The 18,486-nt window shown below is 37.9% G+C and overlaps 1 protein-coding gene across 1 annotated transcript; it reads right to left on the reverse strand.

Annotated features, from left to right (window-relative positions):
- Positions 1 to 417: 417 nt before the first annotated feature.
- Positions 418 to 3,050, reverse strand: rpl29 (ribosomal protein L29). Its single transcript, XM_082533195.1, has 4 exons — positions 2,972 to 3,050; positions 2,452 to 2,504; positions 2,253 to 2,317; positions 418 to 595 (listed from the first exon to the last, which is right to left on the reverse strand). The coding sequence occupies exons 2-4, from the start codon at positions 2,486 to 2,488 to the stop codon at positions 503 to 505; spliced, it is 195 nt and encodes a 64-aa protein (XP_082389321.1). The 5' UTR covers positions 2,489 to 2,504; positions 2,972 to 3,050; the 3' UTR covers positions 418 to 502.
- Between the last annotated feature and the right edge of the window lie 15,436 nt (positions 3,051 to 18,486).

Here is an 18,486-nt window from a genome sequence, read left to right on the forward strand (position 1 = left end):
TGTGTTTTCACATGGTAATATCACACTTTCATGACTTCCATTCATGGTGTTTCAAATCTTTGCATGGGATTAAGGAAAGGGGAAAAAAGATGCTAGAAGTCAACTTGATTTATTCAACTCCCTTCCTTATTAGAATATATTTCTGTCACAGCTTGTTAGTGATTTTAGAAATCTAGAGAAAGTTCTTATTTCTATTGAGGTTGTGCAATCAAACTTCATCTATCCTGATTAAAACCATCCCCCCCTCAATCTTTGCAATATTTCAAACTCAACCATTATCCAGTTTTCTACATACTTTCAGTTTCGATGAACAAACTAGAGACACATTAGAAAGAAATAAACCCTTAATAACCAATAACATAATTTATTCTATAAAACCAGAGAGAAGCAGGAACCTCAATAAAGAACAATCAGATGTTGGTGTGTTAACAAAGCATAGCTTTATTTTGATGATGGTAACACAAAATGGACTCTGACAGACATGAGGTGATGGGCTAGCTGCTTATTTCTCCATAGCGGCCTTCCGTGCTGCCTTCAAGCCCTTCTTGTTGTGCTTCTTAGCAAAGCGCATATTCCTCAGGAACTTGGGGTCCACCTGCAACAAAGTAAACAAGTAGTTAGCAGGTTCACTGAACTGAAAGTTCAGAAAGTTTTCTTCGAAGCAAAATAAACTTTAATAACACAATGCAAAAATAATTATTTCATTTTAACAGGTTAGCGAGAGCTTTGGGCAGACAGAGTAATGTTAGCAGCTTTGTATCATGTATTAAAACAGTGCTAACCTAAATGAAACTTTGATAAACCTAAACCTTACCTAATCCAACAATCCAAAATTACCAAGGACCTCTCTGTTACTCTGCACATTCACACACACACTTTAATAACCAGATTATAATAATAACCAGGAGGTCTTTCAGCAGTGATCCAATTTCTTTAATGTAAAAAAAAAAAAAAAAGTAAATAAATATGACAATTAACTGGCCTATCTATATAATTTCAAACCAACCTGCCTGTCATGTCACTGTGTTTATGCCTGATTGGGAGCAGGTCTCTGAATTAATCATCAATCCAGAACGCAACCATTTTAAGGAATTAATAAATTAGCTTGGGTGGGCGGTAGCTAAATAATTGATGAATGCACATTCTGATGATTCGAGCCCACAGCTGTAGCAAAGGTGTGTCTTTACGTTGCTAATACTTCAATTCAATATGTTTGTTTTACTTGGATTTCCAAAAATCAGAACAATAGTCACCTGAAGGTAATTTATATTGCAAGGTAAAGGCCCTACTGTCCCAACAAACACCCTATGAGCAAGCACTGGGCAAAACTGCTAAAGAAAAACTTCCTTTCAACAGGAAGAAACCTCAAGGAGACTAGGTAGGGCCTGTCTTAGAGCATGAACCACTTGTCACGCTCCAGAGATGATTTGTTACCAAAGGGAATTACTTCAACAACTTGAAAATAAATAAATTAATAACTTTAATTAATTAATAACTTTAATTAATAAGGGTCCAGTACTTAAATACGCAAAAAACTATTCCAACTAAACATAGAAAAAAAAGCTTGCTTCACAGTTTCGGTCCTTTTGATTGGTATTTGCTACTTCATGCAAAAGCACTATTGAATCAAATCAAGCTACGCCAACTGCTGCTGATCTGCGATCCAAATGTAAATAAATACCTCAACTCTAGGAAGAACAAATGATGGATGTAAGTAGTTACAATTGTGATTACATTTCGGAAAAACAGGGCTTTAAACTACTCTTTAAAAAGCTTGACCAGATGTACAACACCTGATGAGTTACCATTTGTTAAACAGCCATTTTATAATTTCACAGGAAATTGTCAGGGAAAACACTGCCTGGGCTACTTTTGTCCACACATTGAAATTATGTCACTGCATATAATGCTATCAATACTATTGCTGTCGTTTTCTTTCAAAATATTCATTCTCCAAATTAGAAAGCCACTAGTAACAGTAGCACACTGGAAAAGGCTGACAGAAAACGCTGTAACTGTAAATGCTGCTGCAAGCAAGCGCCAATGCAACGTTTTAAATTTAGAAATACTCCATATTACATTTTAAGGCAATAACATCCACTCACTTCATTACAAAAGTTATACAAAGCACACTTTACTACAGAGGATTTGACCATGAGCTGCATGCTTGCCTTGCAGATCATGTTCACAAAACCCGTTTTGCTTTTGTTTTTTTCAAAGATACAAACATGTAAAATTGTAACAGTACGCACCCCCTTCAGAGATTCATATCGCTGTGATCGTGGCTTCTTGATGCCATTCCTGTGGTGTTTCCGAGCTGTTCAAATAAAAAGGAGCGACAATTAATACAAAGCAGCTAGCTTTGCAATATTTAACTACAGGCAAGTAGCTAAACCTCAAAGCTAACGCAACAGCACCACATCTCGGTAAAACGACTTTACAGTTACTTACACTGGTTGTGGGTTGTGTGGTTCTTAGACTTGGCCATTTCGACGCTGGTTAATCTAAAAGTAGAGAAAATGAGGGAGAAATGCGCATCAGACCTTAATCTGTAGTTATCATCAGTATTAACTGGGATTGGATTAGCATCAGGTGGCTAACGATGCTTCATTCATTTCAACCAGCTGTGTCCGTCGGAAAAAATTCTGGGTAGCAACAGAATTATGATATAAAACTACACATGAAATAAATAATAATTTTAAAAAATGACTGTGCGGCTGGGCTGTGCTTAGAAAGACTGCCTGGTGGTCGGAAGCTACTGCGAAACTACAGCTCTGCTACACAGAGCGTTAACACGCCTTGAACGTCATTTTCAGGCTTTATTTGGGATCCCATCTAAACAATACTGCCATGGATCCATCATTAAGAAAGCCCCTCATCTAAATCACTGTCTCTTTCTTTGCAAACATATGAAATACACTCAGATTGATGAGGATTTTTTAAGAGTCCCCGAGTTGGGGAAAATAGATACCTGCCACACGAACAGACGACAACCGGAAGAGAAAGAAAACCCGAGCGAGCAGAAAAAGATAAAGAGTGGAGCCAAGAGAGGAAGTTAGCGGCAGAAGAACAGATGTGGATGGTGACAGCGCCTCCTGCTGATTGGTGGGTCCTTCTAAAACAGGCTGGAGTCTACGACAAGCCACTGGATGTCACTCACAGCCTTTCTATTCCACAAATGAAAACGTGACAGGTCTGCTTGTAACTAGAAGACCCACTGATTTGATTTTGACTGATTCTCTTCTGCATAATCTTTCACTTTTGTTTTTGCATTTGGAAACTATATATTTGGAGCAGAACTATATAAATAAAAGGGAAAAAAAAGCATCGGAAATACAAAACAGGCCAAAATGTATATAAATGCAATTTTGTTGAATGTACACTTCCTTTTTCTCCATGGTATTTTTTCCGTCGTATATGGACCGGTTTTTATATAGCGCTTTTCTACTCTGAGCACTCAAAGCGCTTTATACAACTAATTCATTCACCCAATCACACAAACACTTTTTCTAAATTGTTAAGTGCTTACTATCTAACATTCATACACATTCACGCTCCGATGGATGCATCAGAGAGCAACATGGGGTTAGTATCTTGCCCGAGGATATTTGGCATGCAGACTGGTGGAGCCTGGGATCGAACCACCAACCGGTTAGCAGCTGACCTGCTCTACCACCTGAGGTACAGCCACTCCCGTACACTGCTGTAGATTAAGTTAACCATCTCAAACACCTTTACAGTAGGTGTGTCAAACATAAGGCCCAGGGGCCAGAATTAGCCACGGAAAGACTCCAGTCTTGTCCACTGCATGGTTTTGAGTGTGAGCTTACACATTTATTTCCCACAACTTAAACCCAAGTCATGCTGACAGATATATACTTATACCATGATATCTTCAAATAATTAAATGTGCAGTTAAACCTCCTTATACCGACAGAATGGGAGTGACGGTTGTGATTTGGTGCTATATAAATTAAATCAAAGCGGGCTGTTGTGGCCCACAGTATAAAAACGGGTTTCTCATACCTGCCTTACAGAAAGATGTATACTGCATGTGGGCCTTTTTGTTCTTTAGATATCTATGATTTCTAAGAAACTGACTATCAAACAAAATAAAATTCATCGATCCATTTTCTTAAATTTTCACTTCAGGGACGCAGACAGGTTGGACACCGTGGAGAGGTGGCCAGTCTATTGTGGCGCTAAACCATAGAGATAGATGTAGGAAAAAAAAGATAACAAATAAAATAATACGATATATTGCATTTGGGCAAGTGCAGAGATGGCGCTTTAAAATGAAAGAACATTTAAGGTTATTTAATTCTAATCCACTTTTCTTCAGTAAGTATACTTTTTGGTTGTACCCAATGACTGTATAAAAGATTGTTTTCTACAGTCACTGGTTGTACCTGATCTTATTTTTATAGTAGACTAAGTGAACTTACTATTTTGCCTTTAGTACTTCTGCACATCATAAAAAACTCCATCTTCTCCATAAAAGGAAAAATGAGAAATTAATGTCCAACATGGTAAAAAGTAAATACACAATATTACTTACTTTTAAATATCAGAACTCTATTGTATACCAAAGTATTGTAGGATCAAATGTGAGACCATCTTAAAGTTATTTAAAGCTAAAGCTTTTTTTTTGTCATGTTGTATTATATATAAAATCTTAAAATGAAGGTTACAATGAAAAAAAGACAACCAGTAAGTTAAAGGCCTTAATTGTTCAATTCTAAAGCTTCACAAACTTAAAAAGGCTGGGTTTCTGTTACGCTAGATTAAAACAACTCTAAAATACATTATCAGCATCAATTTCAAAAAAAGTTCCACAGGCACATAATATGAAGAAAAAATGAATAAACTCTTATTCTGCCGCTTTCTGTCTCCCACATAAAAAGCCCATACAAAACCTTGACCTGGTTGATGAGTCTATTATCACCAGCTGCTGAATAAGACTTTTTTTTTTTTTTTAAATTTGGTGTATTACATAAACGAATTGTGTTAATATGTGTAACTCTGTGCCGTTGAATCTTCAAAATTTCTGCTGCTTTCAACTGGATCATGAATTACACAACATGTATTGATCTGTGAAAATTTGCATTTTGATCACAGTTGAGTGGCACCTGGTTGCACCAGAGCTTGAATTTCTTATGAAACTGCATTGCAAACCCCACTACAAAAATAGGGTTTCTATCATTAAAGATGAAACACACATGAGTTACTTACTAACTATTAATAGGGAAAAACAAAAAATGGGGGGGAAAAGCCCCAAAAACGAGACATATATCAGAAAACAGTGGACAACAGTATTGTGAAAAAACACTTAAAGACATGTTTGTTTGGCAGAAAATCATCCTCAGTTGCCAAAAGTCGGAATTAAGCCTGGCCAGGATTATATGAGATTTCATTCTGACAGACCTGCCGAAGATGCTGATTACTACAACTCATAGCATGGTGAGACCATAGACAGATTGTTCACTGGCCAGCATTAATAGACAGATCCTCAGAGATTACTGTGCTGCTGGCACTCCACTGTGTTGTAATGGATGGGGATGGATGCAGAGCCATGTGACTAAGCTTACATCTCACCTTGTATCTGTCTTGTAATGTGTGGCCCTAGCTTTCCTTTCCTTTCCTGTCCTCTTTCTTTCTCAGCTGGGTGAATCCCAGGCCTAGCGGAGGAAATCATGCAGCAGTATCCTATATTTAGACACCCCCCCCCCCCCATTTGATCATACAAATCCCCACACTCCACTCTGCAGCACTCAGATCTGTTCAGTCAATTACAGATTTGGTTACATGTGTTCTTTCATACATTCTTCTTGATCTGATCGTGGTGGCGTGCGTACTGGTTTCCATTTCCTCTGTTATCTTGAACACGTTATGTGCCGTGGTGAGTTCATACTGTGAAATGAACACATTTCTGTGAATGTTTTTCTCTGTAATAATGAGATTATATTCTCGCAGTTGCTACAGTGAAACTCAAAATGATCATAATAAGGGAATAAATGAGAAGATTCCCCCGACAAACGGTAACATCTGGAAGAAAAGAAAATCTCTCGAAAGTGATTCGTGTGTCCCCAGCAGGAAAAACCTTCCCTAAAGTATTTTTTGTCTGTATGTGCAGCTCCATGTCTGTGAGCAGTTGGCTGCCCAGCTTTGTGCCATGTAAGTAAAACCAGGGCTACTTACATGGCACAAATTAAATGGACTGGTACTAGCATGTTTCTACTCTTACTTAGAACTGAAAAGCACAGATGCTTCCTGTGTCTCACTGTTATGTACAGCAAGGTATCTTGACACACTGGTTACAGTAATTTTGGCAGCTGAGAGATTTTAGCCTGATTATAGGGAGCTAAAAAGTTTGCTTAAAGAGGCTGTAGGGATGGCAGCAGCCATGATTTGTCTCCCTTTTAGCCATTTGTTTTGCACTTGGTTTAGCTTTTTTCCAGCCTACTGTTCAGCTGCTTTTTCACTGGCATTTTGCTTTTTCTTTCACCTGGCACTAGGCACTAATAACCACTCATTTATTAACGCTTGGGTAAATTATACCACAATAATCTTAGTTAAAAAACGAGGTGTTCAGAGAGACGGCTTCATCTCAGTAAAGCCATAAAGGACACCTTGAAACTGAGACATAAAGCAGCTTTGACAGTCAGCATTATTTTATCAGCTTGGAATGAGAACTGTGCGGTTCATACTGGAATTTTTCTATGTATATATTTGTTTAACTGCTGAAAAATATGTGTCTTCTTTATAAAGACACCTACAAATACGCAGACAACAGCAACAACCACAAAACAGTCACACCAATTTGGTTACAGTTACAGGATATGAAGCTCTTGCTTGCCGTCTAACCCAATCAGAGACATTAGATCTTATCTGAGGGTCTAATTGGAAGTGTTTTCCCCTTATGAGCAAAAAATCTCCACATATGCACTACTATAATTGTTTATGTTTATTACACATGGTGCTATATTGGTTTCCTGATATTGAAAAAATCAGATGAAAATCTATTACTTTTGCTTCTTCCAATCAAGTCATGATCCATTTATATGGGATATCTTGATTTAAAATGCTGTTATGAGAAATATGTTGTCATAACAGAAAGTTTAGCATTTAGCATGATCTGGGTAGAGTACTTGTAGTACAATGATTATATGTAATATATTTCTAATTTCTCATAAAGGGTCAATAACTGGTCTCTAGGCCTGCATGACTGAGGTTTTATGGGAATAGGGCAAATTTAAGCTATGTGCTAATATCAATGTGCAAATCATTAAAAAAAGCCTGCAATACAAGCAAATCCTGTCTTCATTTAAATATTTGGAAAAGTCATATTTTCAGATATTTGTGTTATAGCATTCGATGAATGTATAATCGATTTTTCTCAGTAACTTCACTAGAAACTACAAATGTTAAACCTGGAGGGGTAGAGAAGAAAAGCAGGTACTTGAAAATCTGTCAAGAGATTCGGCAAACTTCCCACAACACTGTGATATTTCCACACAGTGATGTTGCTGCATGAATAAAATCTGATCGCTGATTGACTGTATTTTGCTTTTTAAATATAACATCCTTCCTTCTTTACTTGCATTCATTTTTGCTGAATGTCCTTCCCCTCCTTCTCGTCCACTGTCCTGTTCTTTTTATTTAATCTTGCTTTCACCCCTTTACTCTTTCTCCGTTTTGCCTCTGAACTGCTCTTACTCTTCCGTTCTGTCTTTTTTTTTCCTCCCCACCCACTTTCATTTCCTTTTCATCTGTAAGAGGAAATCATTTATCCAAGCAGCACAAAGTTAATCCTCCAAGGGCTCACTTCAGCTCAACACATGAAAGAGGCGGCTCATTATATCTCTGGATTTTGGAGGTATTATATGTAGGATAATAGAGTGCATGATCCATTAGTTTTCACATACATCTGTGCAAATGAATATAATAAACAGACAAAAACCTGCTGGTTGTGAAAATGTAATGTGTGCTTTATTTTGGTTTGAAATGAGAATTTGCAGCACATAAATATGAGTCCCTTCTTCTGAAAATGATCAGGTGCGAGAAGTTAAATAAAAACGAGTGAAAAAGCAGCCGGTGTGCAAATAAAAACTCTGAAAGATTTTCAAAAAATCACTTTTAAAAATGACAAGAAACTCAGAATCCTTGAAGCAAACTACAAAGAAATGAGGGGTGGTTCATGACTTTTGCACAATATTGTACAATGTGGCGTAATATCCTGTAAGTATCTCAGAAAATGTACTCTGAAATTCAAAATTAGATGTATTACATAAGAATTTTCAGCATGCCTAACTATAATTGACTATAACTATATTTGATGTTGTTCATAGCAAATATATATATTTATATAATGTTTTTCTAATAATTATTACATTTTTCCTCACTCAAAAACTGGCTTTTCTATGATCTCAGTTTTTGCCCTGACTGTTTGGAAAAGAGCTTGTACAGTTGAGCGTGTGATAGTAAATCTGTCACTTTTTCTGTACTGCAGCATTTTAATGACATGACACTCCTGTGATTAGGTTGAATATGGCAGACGTGGCATGCTGGACTGAAAAAAGTTGAAAAAGCAGCCAGTTGAAAGAACTTCACAAAGGCCGGAGAAATATTACCCATAACCACTTTAAATTATTACAAGACAGTCTGGTTTTGTGAAAGTGAAATACAAAGACATGAAGCGTGGCTCAAAACTTTAGCAAAAAAAATACTAATATCCTGTATTTCTCAGTATTTTCAGTTTCTATAGAAAGGATATCTTAAGCAGCACAATGAGACAACTGATTGCTCAAGTGGAGCCGCTCAGTAAGAGAAATGTGATGAAGTTGTGGTGTGCATTTATGTGAAGCCTCAGTTTCCAAAACACTGCACACTGTTATGAAAGTCCTCTTTCACATTAAAAAAGATATGTGTTAGTTTGCCACAAAACTCCGTCCTCCACCAGAGAACATCGCCGGTACATTACACTAAAGTCTGTCCCTTTCAAACTGCCATTGACAACGACTCACTAAGTGGTTCTTTCAGCTTTGCTTATTCTCTGTACATACTGTCCTTGTTGCTCTCTCCATCTATTCATCTTTCTCCTCATACGGCTCCTGACACCATGTTCACTCTGCAGCGCTGTCTTCATTCACTGTGGTTGAAGGGCACAGACCAGTGTATGAAAATGAAAGGCAAAATACACGAATGAGAAAGGAGTCGACGGCAGCAGAGTGTATGCATTTGCTCTGGGAGAGACAGAGGAGAGAGGTGGGCAGACATTGCTAACATCGAGCTTTCCTATTGGTTAACGGGGAGTGATGAATGAAACTGCACAGATTTGAATGAAGACCACATGTCACAAGGAATTAGAGCATGAAATAGCACTGGGATGACAGGAGAAGGGAAGTGAGATAGAGGGAGGTCATTATCTATCTATCTATCTATCTATCTATCTATCTATCTATCTATCTATCTATCTATCTATCTATCTATCTATCTATCTATCTATCTATCTGTCTGTCTGTCTGTCTGTCTGTCTGTCTGTCTGTCTGTCTGTATTAGAAAGTTAGCATGTAGCTTGTGATTGCTTCCTAGGAGCCTTGCATTCTATATTTTTGCCAATAATGTAATGAAAAACACATATTTTTAAATGTAGAGTAGCATATATTACCCTTTAATTTTGTTTAAATTTATGTTCTTTGCCCATCACTCATATTGTTTCTTTGACTTTGGACATAAATTTTTGACTTTGTGCATCCATTTGCTTCTGGCAAATGGAATCAACAGACATCAGTCTGCATTAATCAGTCGGCCAGGGCATCAGAGAGATGCAAATGCCAGTAAGTGTACTATCTATGCCATAAAATCCTGCAACAATGAAAACCTTCATGGAAATCAAACAGAACAAAGTCAAGATAAACAGTGAGGAGATGTGGAAAAGAAAGCTCTCATTCTGCATTATCCTTATGTAATCTGATAATAAATCACATTATATTTATTATTTCCCTTAATGTTCATGTTTTTGAACATTAAGGGAACACATGATCACTATCCAAATATCAGTTTTTTAAACTATATTCTTAGAAATATACCTGTGATCAGTTCTGGATATTTAGTGGGTTCTTTAAGTCATTTCCTGTTGTATTTTGAAATTTCTCTTCTATGTTTATTTGCTCTCTTTTATGCATCACTTGAATTCAGTCATCCAGTTGTTCCCTTGAATATATAAACTCCTGACCATTCCTTATCTAATTTTTCCTATTATGTTTTCTTGTTTGGTTTTTCATTTTTTCTGGATCTTTGCCTTTGGTAGTTTAATTGCTCTCTGGTTTCTGAAACCTTCACCCTCTGTTTACTTCAATACTGTTAATAAAGTCGTGGACTTTGAGTCGTCTTCTTTTTGAACCACCACATTTATGTGACCTAGAAAAGACATGTTACTATCCCTGCCAATATAGCTGTCTTAAGTGCTTTTGATCTCAAACTAATTCAAAGCACAGCAGCCAGAAAATCAATATTAGTAAACTGAAGGCAGTATTTCTGTTTCTGGTCACTGGCTCTATTCTCTAACTACCAAAGCACGCACTGCATCGCTGCACAATATATCAACTTTCAGCACTGGATACATGCTCATTGAGCCTTATATCGTAGCTTCTTGGCAATGTCAGGGTATCAAACGGGGTATCTCATTATTGGAAACTCAGTTGAGACTCAACACCAATTTATTTTTGCCAGCTTAAAGGTTATCTGAGCTCTCCCTACAAAGAGTGCTTTATCTTCCTATTTCAGGTAAATTCGGCTACTTCTGGCTCTATTTGGACAGCCACAGAGATAAGACTTCATTGAGCTTATATCTGTGCTATTACATTATTATTAACCAGTTTGTTTTTAGCTTAATTATTTTATCAGTGAAAATAAAAGCAGTGGCATTCATAGATTTACACAGGTGACAGTATTTTACTGAATTTACTTATCTTTTATGATACAAATTGCAATTCATCACATTTGAGAAGCTTAACCTTCGAATATTTGTCATTTATCTGTATATGTAAACATACCAATGTACTCTACATGAATTACGAATATCTGTCCTTGGTTAGTCCCGTGACTCACTTTGGCTCGGCTCTCTACTATCACATAACTGTAAGTATACAGGAAAATACTGTGAGAATGAAAATAACTGCATTTGTATGTATACCATTTTTAAAATACACACACAGTAAAGCGCTGCTGCTACAGATGTTAATTGTAATAACTTCACCTAATTGTTCGTTCACTGAATCTATAAAATTTGAAAATTATTATATTCGTTTCTAAGATTTTTGAATCGTTGCAACGCTGTTACACAGGCAGTAATTCAAGTATCTTAAGGATATGTGCAATGCTAAGATGGGTGGAAAAAAACTGGCTCAACGTCCTTTAATTAAAAGTAACTTTAACTTAACAGAAACCTGAAACAGATTACAGTGGAGTACAGTCCACTCAGTCCATTTCAGGCATGATGGGAAAGATGGGCCACTACAGCCAGCTTATTACTATGGTGTTAAAAAGCACAATGTGACACCTCGCTGCCAGGTTAGGAATGTGACCGCCACTCTAAAGGTTCAATTGTGCTTCTCTGGAAGCTTAACGTTCAAAAAGTAAATGTTTGCTTTTTCTTTCCCCACTCTCACCTGGATACTAGCTTCCTAAATTGTCACTCAGTCATCAAAACATTGACAACACCTGGTTTAAAAAAGCACTTCAGGTTAGAGTGTCTTTGTCATGGTTATGCAGTAATTAAGGTTAGAGGGTAAAGGCAGACTTTTTCCTTCATTCAGTATACAGCAAGTGTATGAGGAATGAAATTTTAATGCAAAGCATAAAAAACTATATTAAATATGTTAAAAAAAAATCGCAGTAAACATACCTGAATGTGAAAACCACACATTGATCCTTAAACTAACTTAAACCTGAATGAAAGACAAAGTGACTCAGAAGCACAAACACAAGTCACTATTGAATGTAATGGAGCTAGACTGGGATCACTATCCGGTTGTTCAGTCTGACGTCACTAGCCGTGTCTGGGTCTAAACTCCGCTGCAGGTCCATATATCAAACGATCACTGTGGCATTACTGAGAGTTGAAAAACTGTCTAAAGTCTTTCATCTTTAATAAAATGATCAGCGTTCTGCTCTACCAGGTGTAACAATTGAGTTTAACATCCAGGCATCCATGAAAACGGAATTTATGACATTTAACGGAGTTAGAAGTTAGCAGGGAGTTAGCTCGCTAGCTTCTATCTAAATACAATATAGCATGTCCTGACTGCGGGGTTTTGGAAACAAATTAAAACGTACAGCTCTGTTATCACTTCCAGCATAAATGAAGACAGAAAACTAAACAGCAGTGACGCTTGTAGGGTTACTGAAGTTGGGCTAGCTGGTATAATGATGTGCTACGTGACCGCTAGCGACACAGCTATGTTAGCATAATATAAACAAGCTAACTTTTTTTCCACTCGATAAAAGTTAACGTGAGTGTTCTCGGTGGTCAGAAACAAATGTAATCGCATGGCAGGATGCTGTAAAAGGACCAAACTTCAGCCAGGAGAACAACTGAGATAATCCATCCACAATACGAGGTTAGTCATTCATATACTGTTGCATGGGCTGGGCTGTAGTTACATCCTAAGGTTTTAAAAACTGAGCTTAAATAAATGATTAGTGGTAATAAAAGCCGAGGGAGGTCAACAGGGATTACTGACTGTTTTAGGAGCTTTTTGAGATCAAATAGAAGAAAATACATAACATTAAACATGTTAACAACACAAAAGCCATATTAAACGCAGACTACTTTAGACCCGGAAGTAGGATTCGTCGCGTCATCACTGAACAACCGGATAGTAATGTCACCCACCATCTTTCTCTGCTTATAACTTCTGCCTCTAGCCCTGCTAGTTGAGCATAAACAGAGGTGGAGATCCTTCCTCTGTTTGCTGTCTTTAGAACCATAGTTATATTGTAAAAATAAACCAACGACCCACCTAAGGAAGTGCAAGTCTTGGAACCGATATTTGTGATCTGTCATCAGTGCAAAAATAAATGACCACATCCCATTTTAGATTATCACTGATTTTTGCTTCATTTTAGTTTAGGAATATGTAGCGTCTGTTTGTAGTCCAAACTGACAGATTAAATCAAAATAAAAATAGCATATAAAACACCAGCACTATTCAACTCTAGCTGAGCTCAGCACCCCGGTTTATTAGATTATGAGTGTTCACATACTTTAACCTGTGGCTGAGCTGAAATGCCAGTCTCAGCAACCAGCTACTTCATCGCTGAAAGCTACTGATTATCTTGGCGACAGATGTGATTCAGTAGATCGTTTAATCAGGATTTAATCTTTCCTATTTGGAGCACCTGTATCAAAAGAAGCGCCTCCTTATAATCATAGGTGGCACAGCTCAATCGATTCATCAATCAGTGAATTGAAACAGTTGAAGCAGTTCGTTGGTTAAATCAGAGGCAATAAATGTGAAGCAAAGAAACTGTATTAATCATATTCTGGTGACTCACTCATTCTTTATCCACTCAGCACACACATATTTATCGCACGCACACACGCTTGCGTTTTCGCAACACACCTACACCTACACATGCACACACTTGGACACCTTACAGCTCAGCACTGGGTATTTTAGGACACAGTGTTGTTGGGTAGCCTGTTATACAATATGCATCTCATGGACAGTCAGTCTCAAACTGACCTGTTTTCTGTCTCAGTGGGAAGATACTAGCTTCACAAACAAGCACTGTTCTCTGTTTTATGTTTTGGTGGCTGGTTCAGTAACGCATTCATGTGAGTCGTCTCTTTCAAAACTGTCGGCCCCTCCTGTATTTATAGAGAGACCAGAGAGAGTGAAAGTGAATGCAAAAGCAAGATGGCAGAACACAAGTTTGATCAGTCAAACATGTAAAAGAATTAATATGAAAAAAGTACACTTGATCACAGCAGTTTTTTAACTCCAGCTAAAAGCCACCTTTTCCCTTCCCAACACAGACCAAGCCTTCTGTGTACTGTTTTGAGAGATCTGTATAAATAATAAACCCTTCCTGTAGAGTAAGGTGGGAAAAAAAACCCCCATCCAGCTCCTTGACTAAAGACCTGACGCGGGAAATAAGAGATACATCTTTACTTCCAGCTGATCCATCTACTGTTTGCCAAAAGTCTCGTTAGAAAAAGAATATAAAATAGTAATAAATGGTCTCAGTGAGAGGATGACTTTCAAGAAGCCATTGTTAAGGGAGGGGAACAATGAGAAAGGCTCGGGTATGCCAAATTAAACTAGAAGTGGACTGAAAATCAGTGGCAACAGGTCAAGAGGTACAACAGGGAGAGACTACTGCCGTCTGAAATCACGGTGGAGGCACTGGCACGATTTGGTGCTGCATTTCAGCCAGTGGTGCTGGGGATTTTGTCTGAATTATGAATGCAGAAATGTGCAGTAAGATTTTAATCCACTATGCAATACCATCTGTAAAATGTTCTGTTGGCAGTGGCTTCATTGATCCCAAAGTCACTGCCAGTGCAGTAAAAGCATACAAGGATAAAAAAAAAAAGATGGATCAGCCTCCCCAGAGCCCAGACCTCAGTATTATTAAAGCAGTGTGGGATCATCTTGATAGAGAATGAAAGAAACGGCACCCAAAGAAGAGCTTTGAATGTCCTTCAAGAAGCCTGGAAAAATGTTCCTGAAGACTACTTAAAGAAAATTCCAGACAGCTTGCCTAAGAGAGTTCAGGCTGTGTTGAAGAATGAAAGTGGGCATACCAAATTTCTGTATTGAAAGTGTACAAGCTATATTTTTGCCTCATATACTGTATTTCTACCTATTTCCCATTTTTCTAGCAAAATGTAAAGAAATGGTTGGCACAAGACTTTTGCAAAGTACTGTAATATAAAGAAAAATGAGAGGTGCCAGAGGTAATTGAGCAAACAGCAAATATCATGTGTGCAACTGAAAACAGATAACAAAATAAGATGTTGTGTTGCATGTCTGGCACAGCTCTTTACCTGAAGATAATAGTCTAAGGAGCTTGGCAAGAAAAGCGTCTGGACTTCTTTAAGTGGCTTGAAGACGTTTCACTTCTCATCCTAGAAGCTTCTTCGTCGTCATCCCCTATGTGGCCGGTGTAACTCAGGAGCGTTTTCTCAAACACGACATCCCAGTATACTTCAGACCCAGCAACACACTCAGAGGCGGTTCCTCTGTTGTGATTAGGTAGAGGATCATTAGGGAGTCCTTTGTCCCTCTTAGTGGGTTATTCCCACAGAGCTTAAATCTGGGACTCTCCACCATTTGACCCTAAAACTGAAGAAGCTTCTCGGATGAGAGATGAAACGTCTTCAAGCTACTTAAAGAAGTCCAGATGCTTTTCTTTACAAGTTCCTTAGACTACGATGACCTGGATGACTGAGAACCTTCACAGACATTGATCACAATAAAAAACATGTTTATTTTGCAGTGAACAGCTGATCCAAGTGAACAGCTGATATTGCGTGATGCATTTATTGTATCTATTCTGCATCAGTGTTAACTTTTGTGGGTCGTAACATTTGGATATGTGTTATGGATTTTGTGCTGAATGTTCCCAAATGTAAAATTGTGAAGACTTTGGATATCTAATAATCTGCAATACTAAATATCATTAGATGTTTTTGAGAATCTGGAGAAAATTGTGTGAGCCAGAGAAATAATTGAAAATGAGTATTGGATGCCTGTGATCTTTGAGTCCTCAGGCAGCACTGCATTAAAAACAGGCGTGATTTTGTAATGGAAATCACTGCATGGGCTCAGGAACACTTTGTTAAATTATTGTCTGCGAACACAGTTCACTGTGTTAAAGCTCTATCACGCAAAGAAGAGGAACACCGATGTCTTCACTACACCAAAGCATATTTATTAAAATTCACTGAGGAACAGTGGAAACCTGTTCTGTGGTCAGGCTAATTGAAATGTCAAATTATTTTGGCAAATGTGACTAAAGAGAAGAGGGACGATCTAATGCTCACGTTAAAAGTCTGCATCTCTGATGGTTTGTGGATGCACTGATGCCTATGGAATTGACAGCTTGCACATTTGGAAAGGCACCATCAATGCTGAATGGCATATACAGGATTTAGAGCAATGTATGATCTCATCTATAAGTCTTTTTCAGGGAGGACCTTTCAGCAAAACAACACTGAACCACATACTGCATCTGTCAAACAGCATGGCCTTTGAAGACAAATGTCCAGATGGTGAACAGCAGTTCAGATCTTTCAGCAGCTGAAAACATTTGAGGCATCTTGAAGTGAAAACTACTACAAAGAAGACCCAGGGCTGTTGAGCAGACGAGAATGGGAAAATATTTCTCTAAACATTTGATGTGTTTTCTATGTTTTGCTGTGAATAAAATATTGTTTCACGAGATTTGCATTCAGTTTTTACTTACATTTCACAGAGCTTCCCACGGTTTTTTGTTTGTTTATTTGTTTAAATATCAGCAGATTGACTTTCTTCTAATAGATCCTGACACCCAGTCCCCATAATGCTCATCGCACACTTGTTTGTAGCTGACTATTGGTCAGAGTATTGAACATTCAGAGCTACCACTCCATCATGGCTGTCAATAGTACTACACTGGCCAGAAAGCTGAGTGGGGCTGAGTTCAACTCACCACCTGCTTTTCTCAATCCTAAAGGTTATTTCATCTGTCATGATCATGCTTTACACAGAAAATGGCTAAGTATGAGGACGACTTAGGTCGTGCTCCAAAAGGCTGGATAACTGAAAATAAATTCATGTTTCATGCTCTGGGATGAATGTTAAGCCTCTGTACAGCTTTAATACTATGAATCACTTTCATTTACTCTAAATGTTGTTCACTTTCAGTTTCTATGTAGAGACCGTGCCTTACTTTTCTGCACTGGAAAAACAGCACTAATATTGAAATCTATGATGGTCTTGTTTGGTTGTTTTTAACCTTGAGTATTTTTTGTTGAAGCCCTGTAAAGAGATACAGTGTAATAATAATAATAATAAAACACACAGTGGTCTAAGAGGGACAGGCTCCAAAGAGGGTTGAGTCATGTCTATTGATGCACTTGTTTGCTCTGGGTTTGTTCTGATTATTATCCTGCTTCTTTTCTTCAGGGCTGGACCAAACCACCCGTGATTGGTCAGCTGTATATTTGTGGTTTTCAAATAATTTAATCTTAGTCATCAATGAGGACTTACATACTGAACCCTTTTCCAATTAATTTGTTCAAACCACTGTGGAAACGAATCACAATTACCTTGGCTTTTAGGGAATCCACAAATGTTGTCTTATCTAGGTTGAATGCCCCCCAAACATTATTTATGTAAGGGAGAAAAACATCAGTGTTCAGGGAGAAAAACAATACTCTGGAAAAGCAAGGTAATTAAACATAAATAGATATAATAGTTTTATTTGTGCCAGCAAGCTGTTCATCTGTTGTTTTTTTCATTTGTACACAGCATTCAATTTTAAACTAATTTTGATCAGCTTTGTGTGTCACTGTTTGCAAAACCAAAAGCATAAAAGAGAGCGCTCCAAGGTGATTTCAGATGTAACCCTGAGTCTTTTAGGAGTAACTAGTACTGGAAAGTTTCTGCTCCAGAGCAGACTAAGTTGAACAAAAGAGATATTATGCACAAAGGAAACACCTGCTCACCAATTAGTTCTCTGGAAAAGAGTGTCACTATTCCTGGAAGATCCCTCAGACCGTAAGCCTCTTTTCCACTAGTACCTACTCAACGTGACTCCACTTTAATTGTCTTGATGCATGCTCAGTCATCCAGGTAAGGAAATCCCCAAATAGTTGATTCTGTTCATCTGGACGTAGCGTTTTCAGGGGGAGAAACTGAAAGTAGCACCACTGGCAAACAATGAGCTCTGATGTTAGTTTCTTGATCATTATTATGAAATTGGCATGACCATTGATCAACAACCACTGATCAAAGGCCATTGATCAATTACAATTGATCAGTAGTCAACTGATCAATTCCTCCCTGGACAAGGAGGAACGGTGATTTAAGCGGGGAGTCAAGGAGGCCTAAGGGTACATCTTTCACCATCTTACAATGCTATGATTGCAGCCATTCCCAACTCTCTGTGAATGGCACTCATGGTTATTTATCAGTTGGCATTGATCAATGGTCTTTGACCTCAGAGACCATTGTTAGTCAGTGGTGCTAGTGTCAGTCATTGTGCAAATGTACTGTTTATAATGTTAGGGAAACCTGCAGTCAGCTGAGACTGAAGAAGTCACGTAGATGAGTGATGAAACATTTCTCCCACTGAAAACGCTGCGTCCAGATTAACAGAATCAACTTTGTGAGATCTACTCTACTGGTTTCAGTCATTTTCCATTGCAATTGAGAACCTCGTCCATGTGCATGGGGTCATATTTCATGATGTCATTTGTATGTGACACAAACA

Source organism: Aulonocara stuartgranti, assembly GCF_965226115.1.
Source record: "Aulonocara stuartgranti genome assembly, chromosome: 5".
Lineage (NCBI taxonomy): Eukaryota > Metazoa > Chordata > Actinopteri > Cichliformes > Cichlidae > Aulonocara > Aulonocara stuartgranti.